The sequence below is a fragment of the Dasypus novemcinctus genome, chromosome 4, assembly GCF_030445035.2.
Source record: "Dasypus novemcinctus isolate mDasNov1 chromosome 4, mDasNov1.1.hap2, whole genome shotgun sequence".
Lineage (NCBI taxonomy): Eukaryota > Metazoa > Chordata > Mammalia > Cingulata > Dasypodidae > Dasypus > Dasypus novemcinctus.
In genome coordinates, this window is record NC_080676.1 from 24,184,576 (window position 1) to 24,211,568 (window position 26,993).

Sequence of the window (26,993 nt, forward strand, 5' to 3'; positions counted from 1 at the left end):
AGCAACGAATATGACCCTCATCTCCCCTATTTGTTTTATTCTTGACAATGACATAGGGAAGTGTGTGGCATGTTTGTTAGTCTTCAGAATTATTTTGGGCAACTGAACAAGTAAGGCTGTCTGAAATCAGTTTCTGGATAAATATTGTGCCTTGTTCTTACTGATCAGAGTATTGGCCAGATTAAGAATTTCTTGATAAAGGTATTTAGCTATACTGATGCTTTAGTTCCCTTGCTTCCCATGTACAAAGCAGCTGTAATTACCAGGCTTTTAAGAAAATGTCAGGCAATTTAAATACATGATATTCTGTCAGAAAAATAAAAAAATAATAACTGACATTGTGAGTCAGGCTTAATTGTAAGAACTTAATACATAATCATATCAAAAAATATTATATCATTTAGTCCTCATGGCAATCCACATGGGTTGTATTGTTCTAATCTCCATCTCATAGGTAAGAAAACAAGCACAGAGAGGACCAGTAATTTGCTCAAGATCACAAAGCACCAGTGTTGGAGTTGGTATTCTTACCAGATATTCCAAGTCAAGTCCCTACTCGTACCAGCTGTGTTGTGGTTCATTACTTTAAAATTGTATATTACTCAAAAAAAAACTTGTTTGTTTAATTCTAAACTAATCTTTAAAAGTGAAATCCGCTTCAGTCAGGTGAAAAAATATTTCAATCACAACCTGAAATAAATGTAAGGGTCCAATGTCTTCCATCCCTGAAATGTTTAGCTAGATTATCTTTATTCTATTTAAGCACAAGGTAAAGTATGAGGATTTACAAATCATGTTTTCAGCAGGAGAGGAAAAACAAGTTGAAATCTGCAGAGGAGCACTTCTTATCTGTATCTGGGAGAAAAGTAGGAGGACTCTCTTTTGACCTCGTAAAACCACATGAATGCCTGTGAATCAGCACTACTATATCCCTAAGAGAACAGCCAGATGGTCTCGGAGAGGACCTTGAGGAATGGCCCCAAGGATGGATGACTCTAGAGACGACAGAGTTTCAGGATGTCACAAGGGTTCGACTTCATCAAATTCTTTAGAGAAGAACAGAAGAATAGTGTGAAATCCAGGGTATTGGATTGGGTGGGTATTGGCCCACGATAACCTTTGGAGGCCATTTCATTGGTGTGTAAGCGTAGGGGTCTGAGGAGAGCCCAGGCAGCTGCTAGCTCATGAGAAATTTGTCTTGGAGCTAGGAGATTCAAGTAAAGGTATCTCAGGACAGAGAAGTTGTGTGAATGTTTAAAACAAAGTCTGTGGAATGGGAGATACTGAACAGATTAAAAAACCACCATCTTGGGGATCTATGCAAAAGATGTTATGTTTTGTTTTGGGTAAATGCTGATAGCATCTTTTCTGTTAAATTTGGTTTAACTCTTCTATAAAAGGAAGAATTGGGAGTACTCATTGTTTTTCCAGCCTGTCAGGTTTGACTATAAATGGGCAAATGGCAGAACATCACCAAGGTGGCATGTGACCCAACTCTTCATGGCACAGAAGAGGAAATCTGACCTTTACCCTCTAGCCCTTTCACTTGCCTCTCTTGTCACCAACTCTCCTTTCACCCTTCTGAGTTCATTTCAGTTAACTAGCTTTTGTCCCATTCTTGTACATCTTTATTAAGTACCTAAGATGTTTACTAATAAGAGAATACTCCCTAAGGTATTTTTATGTTTAAAAGTACCTCCCTCCAATCACAAGGCAGGCTCTGATGGGTCTGTGTCTATGGGAAGGACCTGTCATATCACTTGCCTCTTCATGACTCTTACCTACCAAGAGCTTGGGACATTGGGACCAAAGAAATATCCTGGCTTAAAGAGGGAGGTTGGGCTCCTCTTTTTTTCTTTCTTTTTTTCGGCCAGATATTTCTCTGAATTGACTAACACCATAATTCACCCACAGATATGAAATGCCACTTCTCTCATGTACTCAGTTCCTGGATGTGTTGTTGTCTAATTGTGAACCCACTGTTATATTTCGCTAATCCATACAACTACTCATGCCCTGGTCCCAGCCTTTGGATTACTACAGGTTTGCAGTATGTTTTGATGTCTTAGGACTAGTTTATTCTCATTCTTTTTCACAATCTTTCTGGCTGCTCTTGCATGTTTATTTTTCCATATAAGTCTTAGAATCAGCTCAAATCTTCCTGCTCCCTCTTCTCAAAAAAAAAAAAAAAAGTCCTATTGGTATTGGTATTTTCACTGAGATTGTGTTAAAGTTATATATTAGTTTAGGAAGAATCGATGCCTTTATAATGTTAAAATTTCCTACCCATTAATTTGGACCTTCTTGTCTATTTAACCTCAATATTGATGATTGTACTTATGTACCTTTTCTTTTGAAACTGAAATTTAGCCTAGTATTATACATTGCCTAAAAGTTACCTCCTATAAAGCCTCCTTATTGCTCATATGTGACCTCTCTCTAAGCCAAATTCAGCATATATAAATGCACTACCTTTCCCCCAGCATGGGACATGACTCCTGGGGATGAGCCTCCCTGGCACTGATTGATTATTACCAAGCACCAATTAGCAATGAATCTGGAAAAATACCTTGACCAAAAAGGCGAAATATTAAATACAAATGAGTTTTTGACTAAGAGATTTCAAAGTGAGTTGGGACATTATTCCAGAAGTTATGCTTATGTACTTCTCAGCAGAATCTCATTGACTACCATAGTACAAGGCTTCTGAGGGCTCTAGAGACATCTAGACACTATAGGAAGAGCAGACAATCTCAGAAATGCAGCATTCTTTCAATGGGCCTTACTTTGGGAATATGTGCTCCCCAATATAACAGAGTTAGACTTATTTATAATTTCTCTTTGAAGTATTTTAAAGTTGTCTTCATGTAAAAGAAGCTTGTTAAATTTAATCCTAAATATTTTAATGAGTTTTTAAAAAAGATTTATTTATTTATTTATTTATTTATTTATTTATTTATTTATTTCTCTCCCTTTCCCCTCCACCCCAGTTGTCTGTTCTCTGTGTCCATTTGCTGAGTCTTCTTTGTCCACTTCTATTGTTGTCAGTGGCACAGGAATCTGTTTCTCTCTGTTGTGTCGTCTTGTTGTGTCAGCTCTCCGTGTGTGCGGCACCATTCCTGGGCAGGCTGCACTTTTTTTCGCACTGGGCAGCTGTCCTTACGGGGCGCGCTCCTTGCACTTGAGGCTCCCCTACGCGGGGGCCACCCCTGTGTGGCACGACACTCCTTGCGCACATCAGCAGTGCGCATGGGACAGCTGCACACGGGTCAAGGAGGCCTGGGGTTTGAACCACGGACCTCCCATGTGGTAGACGGACGCCCTAACCACTGGGCCAAGTCCGCTGCCTTTAATGAGTTTATGGCTAACAGACTTCTTCCATTATATTTTCTACCTCGCTGTCATCTATATATAGGAAAGTTATTAATTTTTTACCCAACCACCATACTGAATTCACTCTTAAATTCAGTCAATGATATCATCTGCAGATTTGTCAGTTTTTTTATTTAGGGCAGAAAAGACATTCTGTTACTCAGCTGTCACTTTAGCCACAACATTAGACATCCACAGTCACCTGGAATCATGATAGTCTTCATACGTATGCATTCATTATTTTAAAATTTGTATTTAACTTTTGTAAGAAATGTCAAGCCTACAGAAAATTATCAGACACTAACACACTATTGTCCAAATTTAACAGCTAATAAAATTTTGCCATATTAGTGTCAACCTCCTCCCCCTTTTTTTAACACAAAAGACATAAAATAATTTGGATATACTAAAGTTCATCTACCCTCATTGCTCCTTCATCCTCCTTCCCAGAGTAACCACTCTGCTGAAGTTGATGTCTGTCATTCTTATGTGTACTACTGCATATGTATTTATATAGTTTTGATGTTTTAAAATTGTATGGGAAGCAGATGTGGCTCAGGCGACTGAGCTCCCGCCTAACATATGGAAGGTCTGTGGTTCAGTTCCCAGTGCCTCCTAAAAGAAGACAGTGAGCTGGCATGATGGGCAGGCATGGCAAGATGGTACAACAAGAAGACGCAACAAGAGACACAAGAAGGAAAACATAATGAGAAATACAGCTAAGTAGGGAGCATACGTTCCCAGTGCCCCTAAAGAAAACGAGCAAGATAGTTGATGCAACAAGAGACACAAGAAGAAAAAGCAATGAGACACAAGAAAGCAGGGAATGGAGATGGCTCAAGTGATTAGGCGCCTCCCTCCCACATGGGACTCCTGGGTTCAGTTCCCAGTGTCTGCTAAAGACTCAGCACACAGCAAGTTCAAACAGTGAGGGGGGTGGGTGAAATAAATAAATAAAATAAATATTTTTTTTTAAATGTGTATGCATATTGTAGGTAGTTTAAAAATGTCTTCCTGGTCTAAAAGTAAAAAATATATGTGCAATATTAAAAATACCAACCTTTGTAGAAATTTATGAGCCAGAAATTTAAAGAGCTGCATAAAAATAATCTTAGAGAACGGCACAGGTAGAAAAATAATACACAATGTGAATGGTGCCTTTCTCTGGAATTATTCTTAAGTTTACTATATACAGTCAAACCACACACTGTCTGAGCTGCTTGACAAAGAATGCCTTCCAGAGGGAAAAAATAGTCGAGATATGTATTTACCCTCATACCCTGTGCTCTACTAATAGCTCTTTGTTTTGTTAAAAAAAAGAAAAGAAAAAAATCTCAACAGAGATTACTAGGGCCTTCAGTGGGTTTCAGCAGGAAGACCTTTTGTTTACACCCCAGAGCAGCAGACATATATAGATTTGATTCTGCGTTTGATAGGAGTCGATGCTTGCACAAAGCAGACAGCCTTGATGAGCCGCTGGGAAACTTGGAGTACATATAAGACAATCAAAGGAAGTCTACATACAAACTTCTCCATGTGAAGAAAGGTGTTTTTTCCATTTGCCTTTTTTCTGAGCAATTTAACTTCCTAATTACATGATCCAGATTGTATCAGAGACCGTGTAAACCATATATTTGTTAAATGGTAGAGACAAACATAGGGAAGTCTGATTAGAATCAACTTCCCTTAGGAAAGCGGTTTCTTTCCCAACCCAGCTTTACAATTATTGGACATGGGTGAGTAAGCCGAGGAGGGCAATAGGATGGTAAATCTGGCTCTAGATTCTCCCTCCTCCTCCGGCTCCAGCACATATTTTAATGCATCATTACCCTTCGGTGTTAGAATAAGAGAGCTGCTAGGTGCTGGCAGACATTAACACTCCATGTCAAGTTAGGACAATGAATATCATGCAGTATTTAGCAAGTCCAGAGAGGGGGAAATACTCATGATTATTTTGGACCTTTACCTCATTGGAGGAAGTTGGGGGATGTGAAAGAGCGGGTGAGCATAGACACACACAAGCCAGCTTGCCTGTGTGTCCTCCTTGAGCTCCTTTTCAATTTCCTTTCCATTGGATTTGAATGGTAGCTGACAAGGATGAATAACAATCAACTTACTTCACTATTGTTAAAATGGAATCGATTTTTTGTATATTAAATTCACTAAAGGAGTGGTGAGGAAGTTGTAGCACACATTATTTGTTACGTAATGAAAAAGTTTACAAATGTAGATAAAATAATGACTTTGGACGGTTGATTTTGAATCATTAAAAAACTGGCAAACATGTTTCCTGCTTCTGTTTTGGGATCCAGAATTGGAAGCTGCAGGCAAAGTTCCCTGTTCAGTCATTTTCAATCTCAGTGATATATAAGTATGTCTAAACTGATACCTTGAAGGTGAACTCACAAAACTGTGAGTAGGGTGACAGCAGTTAACTATCCACCTTGGAGAGGACAGCAGGCATAAAATGGGACCAGTGGCCATCCTAGCTCTTAATCAATGGCATTTTAGATCTCATTGCTTAAGAGAACAATTAGAAAACGTTTTATGACTTTATCTAGTTCTTCTGTTCCTAATTACTGCAAAGACAAGATCAAAGCAAATCCATGAAACATCCTAGCTGGTGTTATTTTTATTTAGGCAATCACCGGGTAAGATAGCAACTCTGAAATTTAAAAGAAAACAGAAGACTTGACTAGTGTTATTAGTTTATATTGGTTTTCTGTGAACTCTTTGTCTTGAAATTTACTAGGGACTGCCTAATAGGTTAAACCACCTTAGGCTGAAGAGTTTTGGAACTTGAGTCATCTTAATGATGACTTTATAGCATATACATTTCTCTGACTTTTATTTCTTTGGGAATACTACAATACCTATTCAAAGGATCCATCATTTTTAACTAGTGAATTGAACTAAAAAGTAACTATAGGGTGCTGAGAAAGGATAGTAGCAAGGAAGCCCCAGTTTATCTGGTTTGATTTTGATTTTGATTTTGATTTTATTTTGGTTCTGATTTTTTCTGCTCTGCCAAAATTGATGGTTTTACTTTTAGTAAACATGATCTTCAAAAACTAAAATCTTACTGTATTTGTAAAGTGTGTTTCTTCCTTTTACAAAAATCATGTGGCCTTGAATAAGCTTCATTTTGAATATGAAAAGATTTTATATGTTCTGGATGTGGATCCACTACGTGTAAATCAAAACCATTGAGGATTATGAAAGTAGTAGTGTCCGAGAGTCAAAAACTAACCCTTGGAGGAGGATGGAGAATGATGCAGGGATCTACAGATGACTGTGATTAGAGCTAGAGACTGAGGGCATGAGCTTCAAAGCAGAGGGCTTTTGAGGAAGGAGGGGTAATGGTCTAGAAGCAAGCAGGGTAGCTCACCGCACCTTCCCGCAGGCAGAATGCCTTCAGGGACAGGGCATCTTCTGGGGAGAGCCTGGTGTCTGTTAGGACAGGAAGATACAGGGAGTGTTCAGAGAAGAGGCCACGGGTTTGGGGGATTTTACAGAATGACTAGCTGCACATTTCCAAAGAACACTGTGGAAAGGGCTCCGTTGCCGAGGAGCTGAGGAGTGGGCCCGTTAGAGATGGCCACGGCATTGTGATATAGAGTCAAGGGTAATGAATGAAGGATGTCTGGGGGATTCGGGCAAAAGCAGGGACTGTAGGGTACGATGGAATTTTAGTCCTGGAGGGTTCTTTGCCAGTCTGGGTGGTGAGACTGTATTAGAGAGAGTGCTGGGTTGGAGTCTTGCCAGAAAAAACTAGAGGTCTGGCTCTTTTCTGCTCCTGCGCATGGCTTTTGGAAGCTGGCGATGGGGCATTGTTTGCCTGAGCCTGGGCGGGCATGGTGCTCCCTCTTCATCTTGTAGCTGGAGGAGTGGAAGTCTGGGAGAGAGGTGCACCTAGGAGCGTCATCCGATAAATGCGGGTCACTTGGTTATACACTTCCAGGATGATGTAAAATGAAATCTTTTTGTGAAAATGGAACCTAGAGGGCTTAGTCATTTTTTTAATGTTGGTTTTCTACCTGAGATACAATATAATACATTACAGAAAAATTGTAATGAGCAGGTTTAATTTGGTAGAGGGGAGACCTCTATATTAATTATAATCAGTACATAGAGTTCAGATTCTAATTCATATTTTTTTAAAATCTCTCCCTCTTTTCCCATCGTACCTCTTGCCACCTTTCTTTATATATGAAAACTGACAGTTGTATCTACAACACAACTAACATGGGTTTGTTTTTTTTTTCCTTTTTTTTTTTTGATAGTGAAGAAAGTTACAACGTCAATGATTATTCTTTAAGGGATCAGCTGTTGGTGGAATCTTGTGACAATGAAGAGCCTAATTCTTCTCCAGGGAAGAACAGTCCCGCAATGCTTTATTCAAGACAGAGCTCTGCAAGTCACCTCTTTACTCTGACTGTCCTTAGTAACCATGCGAATGAGAAAGTGGAAATGCTGCTAGGAGCTGAGACGCAGTAAGTATGTGCAAGGAGAGAGTTGCAGACGATCTGGAGCAGTTTCCCCCACCTAATTACCCTAGGTCTGCAGACTCCCTAGAAACAGTAGCTACCATTTCTTGAGTGCCTACTGTGCAGCAAACACCAGGCCTGAGTGCTGATGCTGACACTCTCCTTTTCATTGTGATTCTCTCATTGTTTCCTAGAGGCAGGTGGTGTTATTTTTGTCCTCATACATCCTGTTAAAGAGATTGTACTTCAGGTGTTGTGGTCTTCATTTTGCTTTATTTATAGAGTGGGTTAAATTTATGACCCATGGGCCCTAGGGAATACAATGCAACTGGTCATGTGAATCCAGACCCTGGACATTCTTAGGTAATGGAAATGAAGTCATTCCTCACTCACCAAGTCATTCCTCATTCAGCCAGACAGCAGAAAGCCCACTGATTTTGTCTAAAGAGATATTCTGTTGTTTGGGGAAACGTATTGATGAGTCCGCTTTCCAACCTGGTGTTTAATGCAGAGGTAACACAGGCATCCCGTCTGTGCCTGCAGTTTCATCAACAATTAGGATACAGTGCGTCCTCACCCCAGAAGCGGGGAAAGGGGTTTTATTTTCAAGTCCACTCTTGTGGTTTGTCCATTTTGAGGTATGTGACCAACCTATTTTTCTGAAAACTGTAAGCCTTCTCTTGCAACAGTCATTACAGACAGGCATTCTGTTGGGTCACAAGGTGGGAGGAGTGGAGGAAAATGGGAAGTTCTCCAATTTTTTGTCCTCTCAGGTTCCTACATAAGTTTTCCACCTGAAGCCAGCCAAGTGTCCATATGTTACCATTAAAATGGATCAGCAGCTGGTGAATGATAATGCTGTAAAAGTGTGGCAAGATCTTGGCTATTTTGTTTGATAGAGAAATTAAACCCGAAGATAGTTCTCCACTTTTTTTCAAGTGATTGTTAGGTCCTGTTTCTGGATCATTAAAAAAGAGGCATATGAAAACTATTAAAATTGCAGCGCATCCACATAAAATGATAAACAATCATTTATCATCTTTTGACACTGGACATAACTTGTCAAGGGCTGAGGAAAACCAAGAGGGGCAGGTTTGCTGATAGAAAGCTATTTGAGGTTTGAAAATGGCCAAAATAGAATATTCCAAATGAATTTGAGAGTTAATAGAGGGAATGAATAAGAAAGGGAGTTTTACCCTAATGTATTTATTTATAAAACAAGAAATACCTTTTTAGAAAATCTCAGAGTCCCCCCATTAGAACTGCTGAAAAGACTTGGCAACATTCCACACATGTCCCTGTGTTTGCTGCCCTAAGAAGGACCACTTTGGGTGGGCGTGGTACTTGCTGGTCTCTGCAGGTGACCCTCAGGAGACACGCCCAAGTCCAGGGCTGAAGGAAGGCATTTTGTTCAACTCCAGAGTGATTGAACTCCTTGGCCTGTGAGGACTGGCCTCGATTCTCTTTGTTGGGGGGAGGGGTGTGCTCTAAAAAGGGAATTTAGTATGGCTCAGCTTTGGATTTTATCTGACTTTAAGGGTGAAAAAGATTTAAATGCTAAGGACACTAGTACATGTCCAGGCGTTCTAGAGAATTCTCAGAAACTAGAGTGAGTAATCATTGAGTTAGTAATGGCCAAAGAGTTGTTGGTTTCTCTTTGTGTTTCGCTTCTCTCTGTGTTTATAAGGACTGTTTGTGCTGTATTCAGGCATTGCCAATGTATCAACAGAGCTTTTCCTGACTGTCTCTTCATAATTTATGTACTCTCCACCACTTGTTTCTTAGATTATTCCAAGAGCGTAGGAAGTAAACGGCATGTCCAGTTCTTTTTAGACCCAGGCGGAGCCTTTTCTGGGACATCCTGCAGCATTTGTTCCATCCTCTTGCTTTTTGATCTTGCTGTAGACTGAATGGATGTTTATTCTTCAATCAGAATAGTCTCAGAATATCTAGTTATGTCACCCGTAAACCCATGGACATGACTCATATTCATAGTTCTTTAATTAATAGCAAGAGAACATTCCGGAAGGGGCAGAGGGCTCCTTGGGTACAGAAGGAGCAACTCTCTTGCTCTTCCCCCCCTTACTCGGTTGCAGTTGAGATGTAAATAAATAGACAAATACTTTTAAGTCCACAAGGCATAACATTGCACTGATGTTGAAATAAAATATATGAAGAGATGTACTTTCGTTAAAAAACAAAAAAGGCTGTTTGAAAGCCTAGCGGTGCTCTCTTTGCCTGGTGTGCTGCGATGAATGAAGACCATCCCAGAAAATGTCAGCATTAGCTGAATGGATGTACAATTGTGAAGGGCCCCAGAGGAACCTTGGGGAGGGATTTCTAGCACATCAGTGTAGAACTCAGGCTCCTTGGGAAGAAAAAGAAGAGGCTTTGGGTTGACAAATTGCTGGGAAAATGAACCGGCCGCCGCCGTTCGCAGTATCTGTAGTCAGGTGCAGAACAGATCAGGGGCGTTAGCCGGGCTTCCCTTGCTAGACCAGCTCTGTGTCTGCTCACTTTTCCACCAGTGTCGTTATTCTGGAGAGTGCGTCTCTGGATGAAATCTGAAATTCCTTGGGTGAAACTATACCTGCAGGGTTCGGATGAGGGCAGGTACTGCTTATTCAGTATCTCAAGCCCAGAGAGATGAATTAATTCTTGGAGGAAATGACGTTGAACTTGTGTTATGTTCAACTGCTTCGATTCAGCAAGCCGTGACAGTTAAAAACAAGGATATCAGAACATGATATCCATTTTCTTTCACGTCTCTGAAAAAAGGAACAGTTCAGCAGGCTGATACCTAAGATCTAAGAGTTGTCCAGCTATGGAAACAGCAAATTGTTATATTTTAAATATACAATAAATTTGATCGTGGGGGGTGGAGGGTGGGGGGAGCCCAGCGATTCGTTGTATGCCATGTAACGAAGTGCAGACCAGCTCTGGGCCACCTGGCATTGAGCAGTTGGAGTTGTGGTCTAAATAGAATGTATTCTCTTTAAGATTTGCTAAATGTATTGATGAATACGTTTTTTTTTCTTCGCATTTTCTTTCATATCCTGTTTGGTTAATAAGGTCCATTGGCATCCTAAGTGAGAAAATTGAGTTTTTGGCTGCCACTCTGGTGTTGAGTAATTGCAAGATTTCAGACTACTCGTGTCTATCCTAGGCTACTGATTCTGTGGCCTGAAAAAAATGGGGTCCATGCCTAAACATGTACCTTCTTTGAAAAACTGTTGTCAATAGAGGCCCCCTGGGGATCAACAAAGTGGGAAATCAGCAGGGAGGGGTGGGATGGGAGGTGCAGCTGTTGGGCACAAAGACCATTCCACTATCATAAAACAGTGAAACTGTGGGAGAACAACTCAGTGGCTTTGAGTACATAAAGAGAGCAGTCAAGCTCACCCAAAGGAAATGGAGTAAACCTTGATGAGTATCTGGGATGTGCCAAGCACCCAGCCAGCTACAGAATATGAAAAAGGGACCCCTGGGTGTTTCTAGATAAGGATTAAATCTAAGTGATGAAGAAAATACAGTAAGGTGATCTAACATCTCAGTTGCCCCAGCATCCATAGCTCAAATTTAGACGTGTATTCCTGGTGGAATTCTGTCCTTTGACTGTGAAAAGTGTCTCATTTGGACAATAGAATATGCAGTCACCCTAATTATATGTAATAGAGTCCAACCTCCTCACTTCAGATAGAAAAGGAGACTCACAAGGGTGAAGAAGTGGCTTGCCTAAAATCCAGAAAGTGAGTTAGTGCCAAAGCTGGGACTAGACTGTAAGCCTCCTGACTGCAAGTCCAGAGCTCTTTTAGAAGGAACAGGTTTTAATCAACCTGCTAAAAAGCTGCCAACCAGTAAACTGTTCTACCCCTACCATGCTACTCAGCTTTCCTTTCCCTAGAAGGGAAACTCCAGGAAGCGCATTGCTGTTAAAGAAGAGACTATTAAAATGAGTTTTTGTTTTTTGTTTTTAAGTCCATAGGCTCTAAAAAGGAAAAAAAAAATTGCAGAAATCCCAGGTGATAAATTTAGAATATCATATATTTTATAAAAAAATGCTTAATAGATATTGCATTCCAAAAATATATATATTTTCCATTTAAAACCTTCTTCTTCCTTTGCCTTTATTTTTTCCCCACTTCCTGGAATACCCGCCTCATACCTCCTCAGATTGCCAAATATGCCTCACCAGTCCTGGGCCAGGCGTTTTTCTAGGAAACCTCACCAGCTGATCTCTTACCCCTTAGAGATCTGAGCGCTTGCTTTGTGGGCCACTTCTCAGTCCATTTTCCTCGTTGTGTTTATTGTCTCCCACGCCCTCCACTGACCTCCTGACCCTTAACCCTAACCCTTGAATCTCCCCTTTTCTTTACAGCCAAACTTCAAAAGAGTAGGCTCCATTTCTCCTGATTAATTCAGTGAATTTTTATTAGATGCTATTCCTTTTTTTTTTTAGTGACTTTTTTTTACAATTTATTTCTCTCCCCTGCCTTGCCTCCCCCCCACCCCGCCCGCCCCTAGTTGTCTGCTCTCTGTGTCCATTCACCGTGTGTTCTTCTGTGACTGCTTCTATCCTTATCAGTGGCACTGGGAATCTGTGTTTCTTTTTGTTGCGTCATCTTGTTGTGCCTGCTCTCCGTGTGTGCGGCGCCATTCCTGGGCAGGCTACACTTTTATTGCACTGGGAGGCTCTCCTTACGGGGCGCACTCCTTGCGTTTGGGGCTCCCCTACGTGGGGACACCCCTGCATGGCAGGGCACTCCTCGCACGCATCAGCACTGCGCGTGGGCCAGCTCCACACGGGTCAAGGAGGACGGGGTTTGAACCACGGACCTCCCATGTGGTAGGCGGACGCTCTGTCTGTTGAGCCAAAAGTAGCAGTGAACAGCGAGACGGTTCCTGCCATCTGGGGGCTTTTCTTCAAGCTGGGAGCTTCTGCCTTTGTTCCTCCCACCCTGCCTCCAAAATACTCGTGCTCAACCTATTGGTCGTCCCACCCCCCCCACCCCCCCGTCACCCCCCATTCCTGGCAACCACAGATCTTTTTTCTGTCTCTCTAGTTTTGCCTTTGGCAGAATATGAATGTGTAGTTGGAATTGTTCAGTATGTCACTTTTCAGACTGGCATTTGAGGTTCTTCCATGTCTTCTTGTAGCTTGATGGCTCATTTCATGGTAAATGCGGTACGGATATACCACTGATTATTTGAACAGTGATTCACTTTTATTGTATTTCTACATGTTTTTGTTTGGGGAGGTGGGATGAGAACGGATTCTTCACCACAGAACTTTGAAAGCACTGATTTAGAGCCTTATAAGCCATAGGAGGGAGTTTAGAGCTCTTTCCTTGGGAGGCAGGAAAACGGGAGGGCGCAGATGTTTTGGAAGGGAGAGCAGTTAGAGGACCACTGGGTAGGGGAGCGGAGGCTGGGTGGTGGTTGGACCTTGGTCTCTCAGTGGAGAGAGAAGCATTCTATTAAAGAGGCAGAAACGACAGGACCGAATGATGAGTGGAGGGCGGCAGTGAAGAGGAATCAAGGTGGCTTCAGGTTGGGGCGGGAGCATCTGGCCCCATGAGCTGTTCTTCCTCAGCTGTCCTCAGCAAGGCTCCTGCCTCTGCCACCCTGTTGAGCCTGTTCCGTCAGAAGACTAGCAGTGGCTTCCTCGTTATGCCACATCCAGCCATCAGTCTTCCTCTCTCTATACCTCCACGTCATTGAATTTTGCTGACCGTCCCTGTTTCTATGCTGACCCGCTGCTTGACATTATCCCTATATCTGTGCTTATAGTTTTCCTCCAGCTTCTCTAACCATTCCTCTTCACTCCCTCAGAAATGCAGCCCGCCTGAAACCAGACGTCACCGCCAGCCGCTGCCGCCCTCTGCCTCCCCTAAGGCGTTTCTGTAAAGGGTGCCCCTGCCAGCATTGTGAGTTACCCGGTGTGGAGCCTTGATGCCAGCTCTGGTGCTTCCATGTTGAACGGATCCATCAGCGGCCAGTGCTGGCTGTACAGATGTCTGTTGCATCTTTTCACACGTTTCCATTCCAGTACCTCCTTCCTAGGTCAGCCTATCGCTCGTCTCTCGAGCCACTTTGACAACCTCCTAATTATCTCCTTCTCGTCTGTTGGTGCTGTCCTGTTTTATTTTCACTAATCCCTAAATTCAGCTCCAGTCTTCTGTTTTTCTTACTTTGTACATAGCAAGCTCCTGGTAAATATTTGGGGGATTGGCCCTCAATCCACACGCAAGGCAATACCGCTTCCCTGTCAGCCTCCAGTCACTGAACTTTCTGTTGCTGCTGGAGGACGTTTTCCCTGAGTTGCATTTGTTTTTCAACTTCTGCAATTAAGAGTACGATTTGCCTATATTTTAAGGATGTGTATCTAACCCACGTTAGTATGCTCTATCTGTTTGCCCGTTAAAGATCTTATGTTGTTGTATTGTCAATGAGACTGTAGTCTGTGAGAAATACCAAAGCTTACCCTTTATAAAAGGACAAAAGAAGAATGTTTTACCACTGTATTTTCCCCCCTCTGGGCCTTTCAAGAGGAATGTGGGAGCTGGAGAGCCCCCTTTGTCTGCCTTCATTAAAATGAAGCACAGAAGGCCGCAGCTGGCACAGACCAGAGCCTGTAACAAGTGGTGCCCTTGGCTTTCTGCCTTTACAGTAGAATTCAGATATCATTTTGATCCAATTTATAGATCGACGAGACACATTCACCATTAATGCAAATTTTCTTCACCTGTTTTTTATTTACCTAAAGCACATAATCACTTTCAACGATAATCGAAGATCCTTCTCAAAATGTCTCTCACAAAAAGCACTTGAAGCCCTGATGTATTTGGTTGGCGCTGTCAACTATCCAAACAGCCAGTTCCTGGGCCTCCTGATAAAGGGGCATTGTTCGCAGGGAGTCTTTGGCTCTCTTCAGGCTTCTGTTAATGATTAATTTTAATTAACAACAGGAAGTAAATGGGATGGAATAAAATTGTAAATACTATGTCTGACATAGTCTTATAATGCATCCTTTAAAGAAACCTCAGATCTACAATTTACATGGGAAAATGTATTATGGCAAGTTACAGTATTTTTTCCTTGCTGAATCTTGAACCCAAGTCCAATGATGATCTTTAACATTGTGTAGTCCCTGTCAAAGTACTTGATCGTAAGTGAACTTTACCCGTTTCCAATAGGACAGGAGATCTGGAGATGGTATTTCTGTCAGTGAGGAAATTTGACCCATTTCATATTAACTCAAGAATGACAGACCAAACTTTAGATCTCACAAAACGCGTGTTACAATTAACAAGAAGTCATTGATTTAGTGAAATAGCATGTCACAGAATCTAAAACTTTTTAGTGGGATAAGAGTTTTATTTTGCTTTGGTTAGATTTTTTTTTCCCGATTAGGTTAATTGAACTGGTATCCAGTTTCATAAATCATTGTCCTACAGTATTTAGAATCACAATTTTTACCCTGTGGGTTTTCCTTCCGGATCAGTTTATGGAGCTAATCTAGTTGAAATAGATGTGCAAGGGAATGAACAGAAACAACCATTTTCACAAGCCTCTTCCTTACGAATGCTCCAAGGACTTTTTTCAAAGGCCAAGGGTAGAGAAGTTTCAAAATCTGCTTGTTCAAAAGGAACCACAGGTAAATTTGTAGGCTGCGAGAAGGAACAAGAAAGGTATCTGGTCAGACATCATTTTAGGAGGGTATAAAGGATGGTTAAAGAGCAACTGAGGTCCCTTTGCTACCTTTGAAAACTCAGAACATCATGCAGTGATGAAGTCCTTGGGTCTCCGTTCTGCCAGTCGCATCCACAATCCTGCCCCTCTGTCGTTTCAAAGCCTGCTTTCCACTCTCTGTATATGGGTTGATCTTCTCAAGCAGGTGCCCGGGAGTTCAATGGGAAGTTGGACTTTACAATATATTCGACCTTTGGGCAATTAAATTTAAACCTGCCGTGCTTAATTATTTGAGAGGCAAGATAAGGTGCCTTCACAGCTAATGCCATATTAGGAGCCTGGAGATGCATCATTTCATGCCATGCAGAGAGAGTTTGGGGGTTATAAAAGGTTCACAGTTACAGATAGTTAAGTTAAAAGATTCTCTTCTCAATTTTGTCCTCTTTCTCTCTCTGTGTCAGATGTGTTTTAAGTAGCATCCCCTAACTCAGCACACCGCACGCTGCGTTGGGTTTTGTGCTATTGATATTGAGGTCCGTGAAGGGCAAGGGACCGTTTTGTCTTGTTTTGCTCACTTTACGTCCCCAGCCTCGCATGCACACAGCCTGGCCCAAGGCTGGTCCTCAGCGAGTGCTGGTTGAAGGAAGGAGTGAGCAGGCGAGTCCTGGCATTGATCCACCACAGCAGGCACCAGGGCAGCATTGCTTATCTGTCAGCTTGTTTGGGGGAAGGGAAACGTCTCTGAACTGGGATTGGGAATTCATCTTGAGTGTTTAAGATCATCCCTGGAGAAGTAAGTTATCGGGGAGTGAGGCTTGGGTTTGACACCTGAATAATAATGAGTGCGTCTCTGTCCTGGTTTTGCTTGTTCTTAGAATTCCATTTTACAAGGCAGCGAGGCTCCATTCTGCTTTAGAGGTGCAGGGCCTTCTGTTTCAGGCCGGAAGGGAGCCCTTTGACACAGCTCTGGAAGCCCCTGGGGGATGTCCTGCGGTTTCGACAGCTTTTGAGGGAGGCGGGAGGGGGTGGTGGTGAGACTGACTCAACCGAGGCTGTTTCCAGAAGCGGCTCCTTTCAGCGAGGGCAACAAGGAGTGTCTTGTTCTGTCCTCCGACATCCCTGTGCGGGGCGGCCAGAGGGACGCCGCTGGCATACAGGCAGCAGGCCGCGGCGGTGAAAGATGGCATGGGGCTTCTGGAAGCTGGTGGCAGGGGGAAGCCCCTGCCAACACCAGCCGCTGGATGCCAGAGACAAGTCTCACCTAGCAAGTCTTAGAAGCAACATCCGCTTCCCCCACTCCAAATCACCCAGGAAGCATTGCAGACAGCAATAATGGGCCAGTTAAAAATGTGGCATTAGGGGAGCGGCTGTAGCTCGTGGTTGAGCACCTGCTTCAATCCCCGCTACCTCCACACACACACACTTTTTTTTTTTAATGTGGCAGTAATCCATGGATGAGTCTTAACTTTTTTGGGTATGGCATAAGAAAAGGAAAATGGTGAGCAACTCTTCTACCTCTAAGAAATTTTGTTTTCAGTTGATTTTATACTTTGGAAATTCCAGTAAAGCCTGAGTAAAAACTAGCTTTTTATTCCAAAAAAGAGAAAAGAAGGACTTAAGTGCTGGTTTGGGATTAGAAAACTATTCTAAAGCCGTTTGACCTGTGCTAGGGAAAGAGAAAGGGGAAAGCAGGATGGTATCATCGGTTTCTATATAAACCGTGCATTTTACTCCTTGACACACCAACTCCACCAGGGCCCAGCCTATTCTTACTCTTTTACGCAAGTCTTTCAGCATACTTCAGTTTCCTCCCTTCCTGCTTTCCCTCATTATTTTATAAGCATCTGCTGTGTACCAGGCACTGGGAATCCGCCAGCAGCACTGCCTGTTAAAACCACGCTGCCTGGGGTTATATTCTGACCCCATCACTTCCGGGCCATTTCATTGTGAGTAGGCACTACCCACTCCCAACTTCAGCTTTCTCTGAAAAGTGGAAATAATCCTGGTAGCGTTTTCCTCCTGATTATAAAGATTAGATTAGATGATACCTGCAAAATACTTAGCACTGCACCTGGCACTTAAGGACTCTGTAATATTATTTGGAACAAGACCTACTAATTGCCTTCAAGGAGCTTATGGATTCCTAAGAGAAACCAAGGAGAAATGAAACGATGGTGGTTTGGCGTGATGAGGATACGATGCATTCCGTCAGCAGAGATTTACTGAGCCCCTGGTAGGTGCCAGGGGGTGTTCTGGCGATGACGCTGTGAGCCAAGCAGCAAGGTGCCTGCCAGCAGCGTGACAGCCGGACAGAGGGTTGCCCTGGGAACAGCATCCTGGGGTGGGGTCGCGGGGGTGGGCGTGGGGAGCCTGGGGGGCCGGCTGTTAGGGGAGGTTCCCTGGACGGGTTGGGCTTGTGTTCCCAGTACTGAGTGGAAGTGTTGAGCAGAAAGCCAGATACGAAGCCTCCATACCGTAGGATTCCATTTCCATAAAATACACAAGCAGGCAAAACTGGTTTATGGGGTTTGCGTTGTAGGAAGGGTTTTGACTGGAAAGGGACAAAGAAGAACCTTTCAGGGTGTTGGATTCGTTCTCCACCTTGAGCCGGCTGATGGTTCCCGGGGATTATACCTAAGTAGACACTCACTGAGCTGTTCGCCTAAGCGCACTGTAAGTCTTTTCTATATGTTTCACTCATTCAAAAATTTTAAATGGTGATAATGAGTGGATGTAGTTAGCTGAGACGGAGGGAGGGGCATATTGGAGAGTACAGCAGCTGATAAGGAAAGTGGTGAAAGCACGTGGTATCCAGTCCTGAAAGTAGTCTGCTCTGCCTGGGGGGAAAGATATTTGTGGGGGAGGGAAGGAGTTGGGGGTGACAGTGAGAAGCATCGTTAGGTGTAGGCTGTCATGGGAGAAACTTTTTTTCCAAGTACTGGGCATAAAAGCATCCTTTCTTGAGAAATTAGAGAGGTATGTTGGAAATTGGCCTTGGTTTGAATTATTTACCGCAGAGCCTCAGTCTAGCCTTCTCATCTGTAAAATGGACTTTGCGAGCATTATGTTAACATTTTTACTACATCAGTGATTACATCTGTGGAGGATTATATAAGATTTTTTAAAGGGGTGTTTCTTAGAAATGCTAAAGTTTGTGTGTGTGTGTGTTGTTTAATTGAATTTCATTTGTAATATTTGACTTACCAAATAAAAAACTGGGGGTCCCTGTATTAGACTAGTGCTTCCTTAGCTGAGGCTTTGGATCCTTTAAATAATTCCTTCGTTTTATGTAATTATAGATTAAGGTTGTATAAAAAGTCTTGGCAGACTTTTTTTCCTTAAGAGTTTATTGCTGTATGGATGAAACCGTTTTAAGCATTTGAGAACAGTCTGTACAAGGACAGAATTTCAGTTCAAAAAGGCTCAGATTTAGCAAAATTAGCTGGATGAGGAACTTATAAACTTGAGGAAGAAGTTTCTCATTTTCTCCCAAATGGTTGGGGAATGGGAAGTGGGCAGGCACTGATTTAATGTTTTTTTTTAAAAAAATCAAGCTTACTATTTTGAAATGTAAAACATGAGATTATATGCATATACTAAATATCTTGAGATTTTAATTTCTTAGTGTAATCAGCTCTTTTATGTTGATCTGCCATATGAGAAATTCCATTTCATCAACCGCTAGTCAAATCCATTCTGCATCGTTTGACACGGATGATTAGTTTGCTGCCTATTTTAGGTTTCCCGGAGGATGATTCTTAAGTAACTCTGACCCTGCTGTGAAGGCCAGCCGTCGTGCTCTGGGGAATTTCTCCCTTGCTTTCTGGGGAATGGCTGTGCACTGACTGTTGAGAATATTTCAGTCTGGTTCTAACCGCGTTGAATCTCTCAGCGGTACCTGCCCTCTGTGTTTAGGAGTGAGCGAGCTCGCTGGATCACCGCCCTGGGACAAAGCAGCGGGAAGCAGCCTCCGAACCGCACCTGTAAGTTACCGCGGAGCCGCCAGCTCCGGAGCGTGGAGGGGCACTGCCCCCTGCTGGACGCTGGGGTGTTCGTGGACTCCGCCGCCACCATACAGTTTATGCTTCCTCCAAGATTTCCTTCCTTCTGCCCCACACGGTGTGATCCCAGCTTTAGAAGTCAAGGGATCTGAATTCAAATCTAAGATGCAGTTTTTCTTTGTTGTGTAAACATGACATATCATTGCTTAATCTTCCTGACTGTGTGTAATCATGCACAAGCCTCACACAGCTCTTAAATTTTCAGCTGTTGTTAATGGCTAATAGTTACATGCTTAAGCCTTGCCCATACTGACAGTCTGAATCCAAACTGAAAAGTTATTTTTAACCTAAAAGGAAATTACTTTATCATTCCCTTTGACCTTTTTAAATTAAATACTATTAAGAAATGTTCTTCGAAAGAACTAGAAATTGGTGCAGTAAAGAGTGGTGCCATGTGTTTTTAGCTCCTTATGTTTTGCTTCTTCAGATGATTCTAACTCAAAGGTCAAATTCAAAGAATTAGGGCAGCAAAATTGGTTATCCTGGGACACTCAAAAATCCTATCTTTAAGCTTAGAGTCAAAGCTAAAGTGATTGATTTGGAAGTTCCCTAGATCAAGTCTTCTAGTAAAGAATAAATGATTCAAATACAGGGTCCTGTCAGTACCATGTCACTGAAGTTAATTGTTTTACATCACAATCAACATTTTGGGGGAACTCTAAAATGACCTCCAAGCTTTGGGTTGGAGCTCCATTTCTTTCTAAACGTCTTGGGCAGCCTTCACGCCCTGCCCTGGAAGGAGGGTGGTGCCTGGGTGAGAGCCAGGAGAACTGGGTGTGCTGCAGATTTTGTCGTCAGTCGCATGGTCTTGACACGTCACCTAATCAGCCTTGCCTCATATTCCCCAATATACAACGGCTGTTTTCTTTTCCTTTGTGTGACACGACTCCTTCTCAAAGATACGGAGGGATTCATTCATCATAAAAGGCCTCGCTCCATTCTGGGCTTCTAAAATTCTACAGTTTGTAGCCAAGTAAGAGAGTTCCTGGAAAAGGTTTTCTCTTTCTTGATAAAAGCCTACCAGGTCTCTATCAGCACCAACCCTCACTGAACTATAAAGAGCGATGGTCCGCTGTTGACTGCCACCTGTTGTGTTTCCCCTCTGCTGCTGGGCGCTCAGTGTGTCCCCTTGCCTCCTCAGCCCTGACCCAGGTGGAAATCATTAGATCGTTTACAGCCAAGCAGCCGGACGAGCTCTCCCTGCAGGTGGCAGAGGTGGTCCTCATTTACCAGCATGTCAGCGACGGTGAGTGGGGTGTTGTTGGGAAGCATGCGGGGTGCCAGCGAGCTGAAGAGAATCGTTTTCTCATTAAGGCCCGTATTCTAAACTCCGAGGCAGTAATGTTTGGGGTCATATGTACTTCTTTCTTGGGTGTTTCGTCTTGCTTTTGGTCTTTTGCCTCTTTCCTGGGACTTCATTTCCTAAGTCAGTGGCTTCTCGGAGCCCTAAAGATGGCATAGAGAGGTGTTGCAGGGCGTTTGAGACATCTGAAAACTTTTTCCGTAAATAGCCTCTTCTCCTCATGTCCTTTGCCTGCTCTTTCTCCCGCACACCTGCTTTTCATCTGTCTACATTTTATTGATTTTAGTTTAATGTGTTTGACTAGAGATGCAATGGCACGTTTGTTACTCAAAAGGAACCATGAAAATTTTCCTTCCCTCTTCAGTGCCCCGGTAACCAAATTCTCATCCCCGAAGTCCTTCTTTACTTTAAAAAATATATATCATTTTACCTGCTCTCCCTAGCCAAAGCGTCCCCTTCCCCAGCTTAGTCCAAACTCACCAACTCTCATTCTTCTCGCTTGAGGGCTTTTGATCACATTCTGCCCCTGGTATGTCTTTCATTCCCCTGGAAACCTTTCTGTCTGTTCCAGATCTCCTCTCACTTTCCATCATTCACAGTTCCCAACCTGTTGTGGGATGGTGTCCCAAACTTAGCCCTCCTCAGGGCTCAGGAAAAGCTCGTTGAAATACTTGTTGCTCAATGTAGCATCTTTTTTCTTTGCAGGCTGGTATGAAGGGGAACGGCTGCGAGATGGAGAAAGGGGCTGGTTTCCTATGGAATGTGCCAAGGAGATCACGTGTCAGGCTACAATTGATAAGAACGTGGAGAGGATGGGACGTTTGCTAGGACTGGAGACCAACGTGTAGTCTCTCACCTGACCTTTTGTTACTGCGCGATTTGCACTACATGCGGTGGGCTGGCTGTTTCTGGGCTGGTTTTATTGTTAATTTTCTTGGGGGGTGGGGGTACCAGGGCCAGGTATTGAACCCGAGACCTCCTATGCGGGAAGCTGGTGCTCGACCACTGAGCTGCCTGAGTTGTGTTTTTTTGCCCATTTGCTTGTTTGTTTTTTGTTTTTTTGGGAGGCACCAGAGAACCGAACCCGGGACCTTCCCATGTGGGAAGCAGGCACTCAACGACTTGAGCCACATCTGCTTTCCTATTGTTAATTTTAAGACCGCCTATTTAATTAAAAGAATGAAAACACTTGCCCGTAGGCTTGCCAGGTTGTTGTGCTCTCCCCGGAGAGCAGCTGTCTGATACAGTGAGTTCACGAAGCATAGTTTTTACACCACTGTCCACTTGCAAACCTCTTCAGGTACACAGGATAGCCGAGCCGTCCACTTCAGGGATCATGTGGTCTCAGGTCCTAGTTTCATTATGTTCTGGCACAAAAACCTATATAAAATGCAGTATCCTGGCTTTCTCTGTCCTTACTTAACTAAGAATGTTATCGTCTCTCCTTAAAACATCTCCTTTATACGTTTCTCCAAGTATTAGTGAGATTTCAGTTTCTTAAGGTATACCCAGTTTGTAAATATTTCTTCAGCTTCTTTTTGAGACCTGATTTCAATGCTATATTACTTTCAAAAGGAACTGGTAGAGTTCAGAAGTGAGCTCTTAGGTTTTTCTAAACCTCTTCCCAGGAAAGGGAATTGACACTTGAATTTTTGCCACCTTTTTCCTCGTTGGAAGGAAAGTAAAGAACCTTACTTTGATTTTTTTTTAATCCATCTCCAATAGTGGTCTTAAACAAATATAGCCTAATAAATCCTAAGCTACTCTAACAATATATAATTTAGATGAGTTCGCATGGTGAGAAAACCTTGACGGTAGGAGTCCTTTTTTAAAAAATCCCCAAATGTGTTGATAAGCTGACGCGAGGCTGCTTTGCCTTCAATAATGTGAGGAATTTTTTGTCCATTCCTACTCCCAATTCTAAATAGGAAACTGGCTGGAACACATTTTAACAATCTAATTAGGCCCTAAAAGTATCAAGAATCCAGGATGGTAACTAATTGAAACATAACATTTTCACCTTAATGGGAACCCGTTCTATTTGCACTAAAAGCCTTGCTTTCGAATTTGGACTCTCCCTTAACTGCAGGTTTCTACATAACCTTATTTCTTCCACTAGAGCAAGGAGACAGAAAGACCATTTTAATGGTATGTTTTATAAAGAGGTAAGGTGAGGGCTTGGAAGTCAGAGAGGAAAAGAGATTTTTACTGGCAGCTGTGTTTCCTCTCTACACCATTTTCTGCCACAGAAGGATAAAGCTTGGCAAAGGGTATGTTATTCAAGGATGCTGTGTCCCAGCTACCACTGCCTGGCCATCAGTGACCCAAATCATTAGAGAGGTTGAAGATGCCCTGTGCAGGGGGTGAATGGGCGTGGCCCACGTGCCCTGCCTCCTGCCACCTCCAGAGCCTGCCGGTGTGGGGTACCTGGGTTGCTTTTTTTTTTAGCTATGCATATGTTTCTGCTTACAAAAGACATGCTAGGCCCTGAGTTCCTTGAGCACTGGGCAGTTCTCTCAGTGAAATACTAGCATTGGACCACAGTAAGAGATGTCTCTGAATTTGTTTTTTTAAAAAAAACACACAATAAAAAAAAAAAAACCTTTGTCCTTTTTAATGATGTCTGTCACAGATTTTTCAGAGGAGAAGTGAACCAGCTGTACTCTGATATTTTTCTTTAGGAAGGAAGCTAAATTGTTTGCAAAGTGATTTTGTATTATTTTTGCCAATACCCAATTAAAGCTGAAATGCCCACTATATGAATCCTGTGAATTAATTTATGAATAGAGACATTTAACATTTAGAAGTATGTTCAACTTATAAATCAAAGCCTTACTTAGCAAGCAGGTTACTACTGTGGTTAGATAAAGTGTTATACAGCAGGCATTTAACAGATTTACTATGTTTAATTTCAACTGTGGATTGTGATTTTTACATGACAATCTACATTTTTTACAAACCTAGCTCAGTTTCTATGAATACTTTCTCTGAATTGTGCAGTGACTTCATTCAGTGACCTGTGGAGAAGAAAAATGTTGATATTTTTGTCCTAATAAAGACTGCTTGTACACTTTTGGCAAAATATGTGACTTGATAAAGATTTTGTGTATACTTGTACCTTGGTGGTGCTGGTGTGCTTTAATTTACTGTAAGTTGTAGTCAGTCAGGTATATAGTTGGCTGAGTTTTTTACCATTTCAGAATGTCTTCTCAAAAGGCAACATCAGAGGGGTTGGCTAACACTGGGGGGGACCGATCTTTCTTCTTTGGGTACGTGTTGGCATCGGTTGCCCTAGAAGACGGGTGTATTTTTAAGAATGGAGGCCATGCTGTTTCTTCTAATATTTGCCACAAAAATGTGCATGACTGAACAGCTTATCTTGAATAGTTCACAGTTTTCTTGCTGCCGTTTGTCCCATGGAGCATAGATCATCATTCACTTCAGCCATGCAGTGCTTGTGTAGTTTTATCACCTTCTCATACTTGGTGAAAGCAAAAAATGACTCCAATATAGTTTCCTGTTACTGCATAACAAATAAGCACAAACTTAGTGACCTGGCACGACACTCGCTCGTCATCGCCCCGCTCTGTAGTCAGCACGCAGGGATGCCGTGGCGCGGCCTCCGCCCCCGGGCTCACGTGGCTGAAGGGCCGGCTGGCTGCTCGCTCTGCTGGAGCTTGGGTCTCTTCCCTGCTATGGGCAGAATTCCAGTCCTTGCTGTTGTAGGCCTGAGGTCCCCGCTTCCTTGCTGGCTGTCAGCCAGGGGCTGCTCACAACTCTGAGCAGCCGTTTGTATTCCTCACCATGTGGCCTTCTCCATCTTCGGGCAGGAGGGGCATGTTGGACCCTTGTCATGCTTGGAGCCTTTCTGGCTTCTCTTATGCTGCCAGCTGGAGAAAAGTCAGCTCTTAAAGGACTCATGTAATTGGGCTAGGCCCATCCCTATTTTCTCCCTTTTGATTTACTCAAAACCAACTGATTTGGGATCTCAATTTGATCTGCAAAATCCTTTTTGCCATGTAATGCAACATACTCCCGGGAGAGATCACAGGGTCCATCTGAGAATCCTGCCCTGTGACACACTATTGAATTTTAAAAAGCTAATAGTTTCCCAGAATTCCTTGCAGCCAAGATACAGATACGTGATAGGAAACACCAGTCAAATGCAGCTTTACTGGATTTTCTAGCTTGTGGTGGAAGGGCAAAGAAAGGGGGAGTATAGGAAGTAGCTGGACGCATTGCCCTTTGTACCCCATACCCTATCCCAAATTGCTGATGCATTTTGCCTTGTCTTTGTGAAACAGCAGAGAGGTAGAGCTACTTGATGGAGTCGTAGGGTTGAATAACGCAGGTCAGAGTTTAATGCCTACCACAATCGCCCTTATTGGAGCTATGATCCTCAAAGGGCTATAATCAAATTGGGGGAATGAACCTGAAAGACCACTTTGTGCCCAGCAAATGGGGAAAAAAACACAAAAAACAGAAACCGCTTTTAGGAGGAATCTAGCAACATCTTCTCAGTTGCTTCTGTAAACAAATTCTCTGATACAGGAAAAAAGAAACACAGACATTAAGATATTGTAATCAGACGCAGATAGTTAATTATAATTGCTCTAAACTTTATGGAGATAAAAAACAAACTTTGAAATGCAACACAGAATTAGCAACTACAAAAAGGAAAATGCAAATTGAAACCACAAGATAACCACACAACCATTCTTCAAAAAGTGCAACGTAACAAGTGGAGGGGATGCGGAGAAGAAATGGAAAACTGGTATTTACCAGATACTTATACACCAATGTTCATAGCAGCATTATTCACAATACTTAAAGGGTGGAAATAACCAAAGTGTTGATAGGGGAATGGATAAACAAGAAATAGTACATACACAAAATGGATTAATATTCAGTTGTAAGAAGGAATGAAGTTTTGAGGCATCCTGCAATATGGAATGAACCCTGAAAACATTATTCTGTGTGAAATAAGCAAAGAACATAAGGACAAATACTGTATGATTTCACTTATATGTAATACCTAGAAAAAGAGGAATTTGTAGAGACAGAAAATAGATGTTTACCCAAGGGGAAGATGGGAAGGGGTAATTGTTGCTTGGTGGGTATAGAGTGGTAATTTTGGAAATTTTAAAAATGAATTTTTTTTTAAGTGACAAAAAACCTAGAATTTATGGAAGCAGGTTTCCATAATATAGGGGATTCCCATACACCAAACATCCTCCCCCTTGCCCCCATTTCCCCTATTGATAATATTTTACTTGCGGATAATACATTTCTTACAATTGATGTACAAATATTGAAACATTGCTACTAACCATGGTTAATGATTGACGTTATGGTATATATTTGGACTATATGCTTATAAATTGTGATGAAATTTTTAACATGGCCTGTAGCCATCACTGAAAGATCATGTAGAACCCTCCCTTGCCCCCAAGAGGCCCCATGTTCCATCTCTTCTGTTCCTCCCTCCTCCTGCCCTCGGGACCCACGGCAACCACCAGGCCTCACTCCTTGAGGAACAAGATTCATAGTTATATGCATCAACACTGAGGGCTTGACTTACTGGCCTGTCCTCCCCTATTAGGGACTGCCTATGCTCTCAAGAGACTCTCGCCCCTCTATTTGAGAACATAGCAGGACTCCCAAGGATGGGAGTCCAATACCTTCCCACTCATTACGTGGGTCTCCACCCACTGATATAACACACTATGACAAGATGAACACTCGCACCATAGGAGGCTGCTCTATGTGCCCCCTGTCCCAAATGTCCCCCACATCCAACATCCTAAACCAGCAACCCTCCCCTGCCCTATTGCCAAAAGAACATTCCCAACGTTGTAGTTTTCACCACATAGCCACAAATCCTGTGTTCATCCTCTCCCTCCCCCGGCCCTCCCCCCAGTTCCATGGACAGTGCAACCCCCCCCCCCCCTCTACAGACATGCACTACCCAACCCAACAGCATCACTGCACCACGGTCATGCCCATCCACTGCACAGCTACGCGCTTCCATCTTATGATACATTTTGTCCATTTGGACATTGGCTCACAACCTTCTCC

At 42.7% G+C, this 26,993-nt stretch overlaps 1 protein-coding gene across 2 annotated transcripts in view; it reads left to right on the forward strand.

Annotated features, from left to right (window-relative positions):
• Window positions 1-24,032, forward strand: part of ARHGEF26 (Rho guanine nucleotide exchange factor 26) — a 133,018-nt gene extending 108,986 nt beyond the window's left edge. For both annotated transcript variants that reach the window (XM_058295178.1, XM_058295179.1), the window contains exons 11-14: window positions 7,656-7,865; window positions 19,467-19,534; window positions 20,754-20,858; window positions 21,621-24,032. In XM_058295178.1, coding sequence (XP_058151161.1) covers window positions 7,656-7,865; window positions 19,467-19,534; window positions 20,754-20,858; window positions 21,621-21,763 — 526 coding nt within the window. In that variant the 3' untranslated portion in view covers window positions 21,764-24,032. The remainder of the gene's footprint in view (window positions 1-7,655; window positions 7,866-19,466; window positions 19,535-20,753; window positions 20,859-21,620) is intronic.
• Window positions 24,033-26,993: the final 2,961 nt, after the last annotated feature.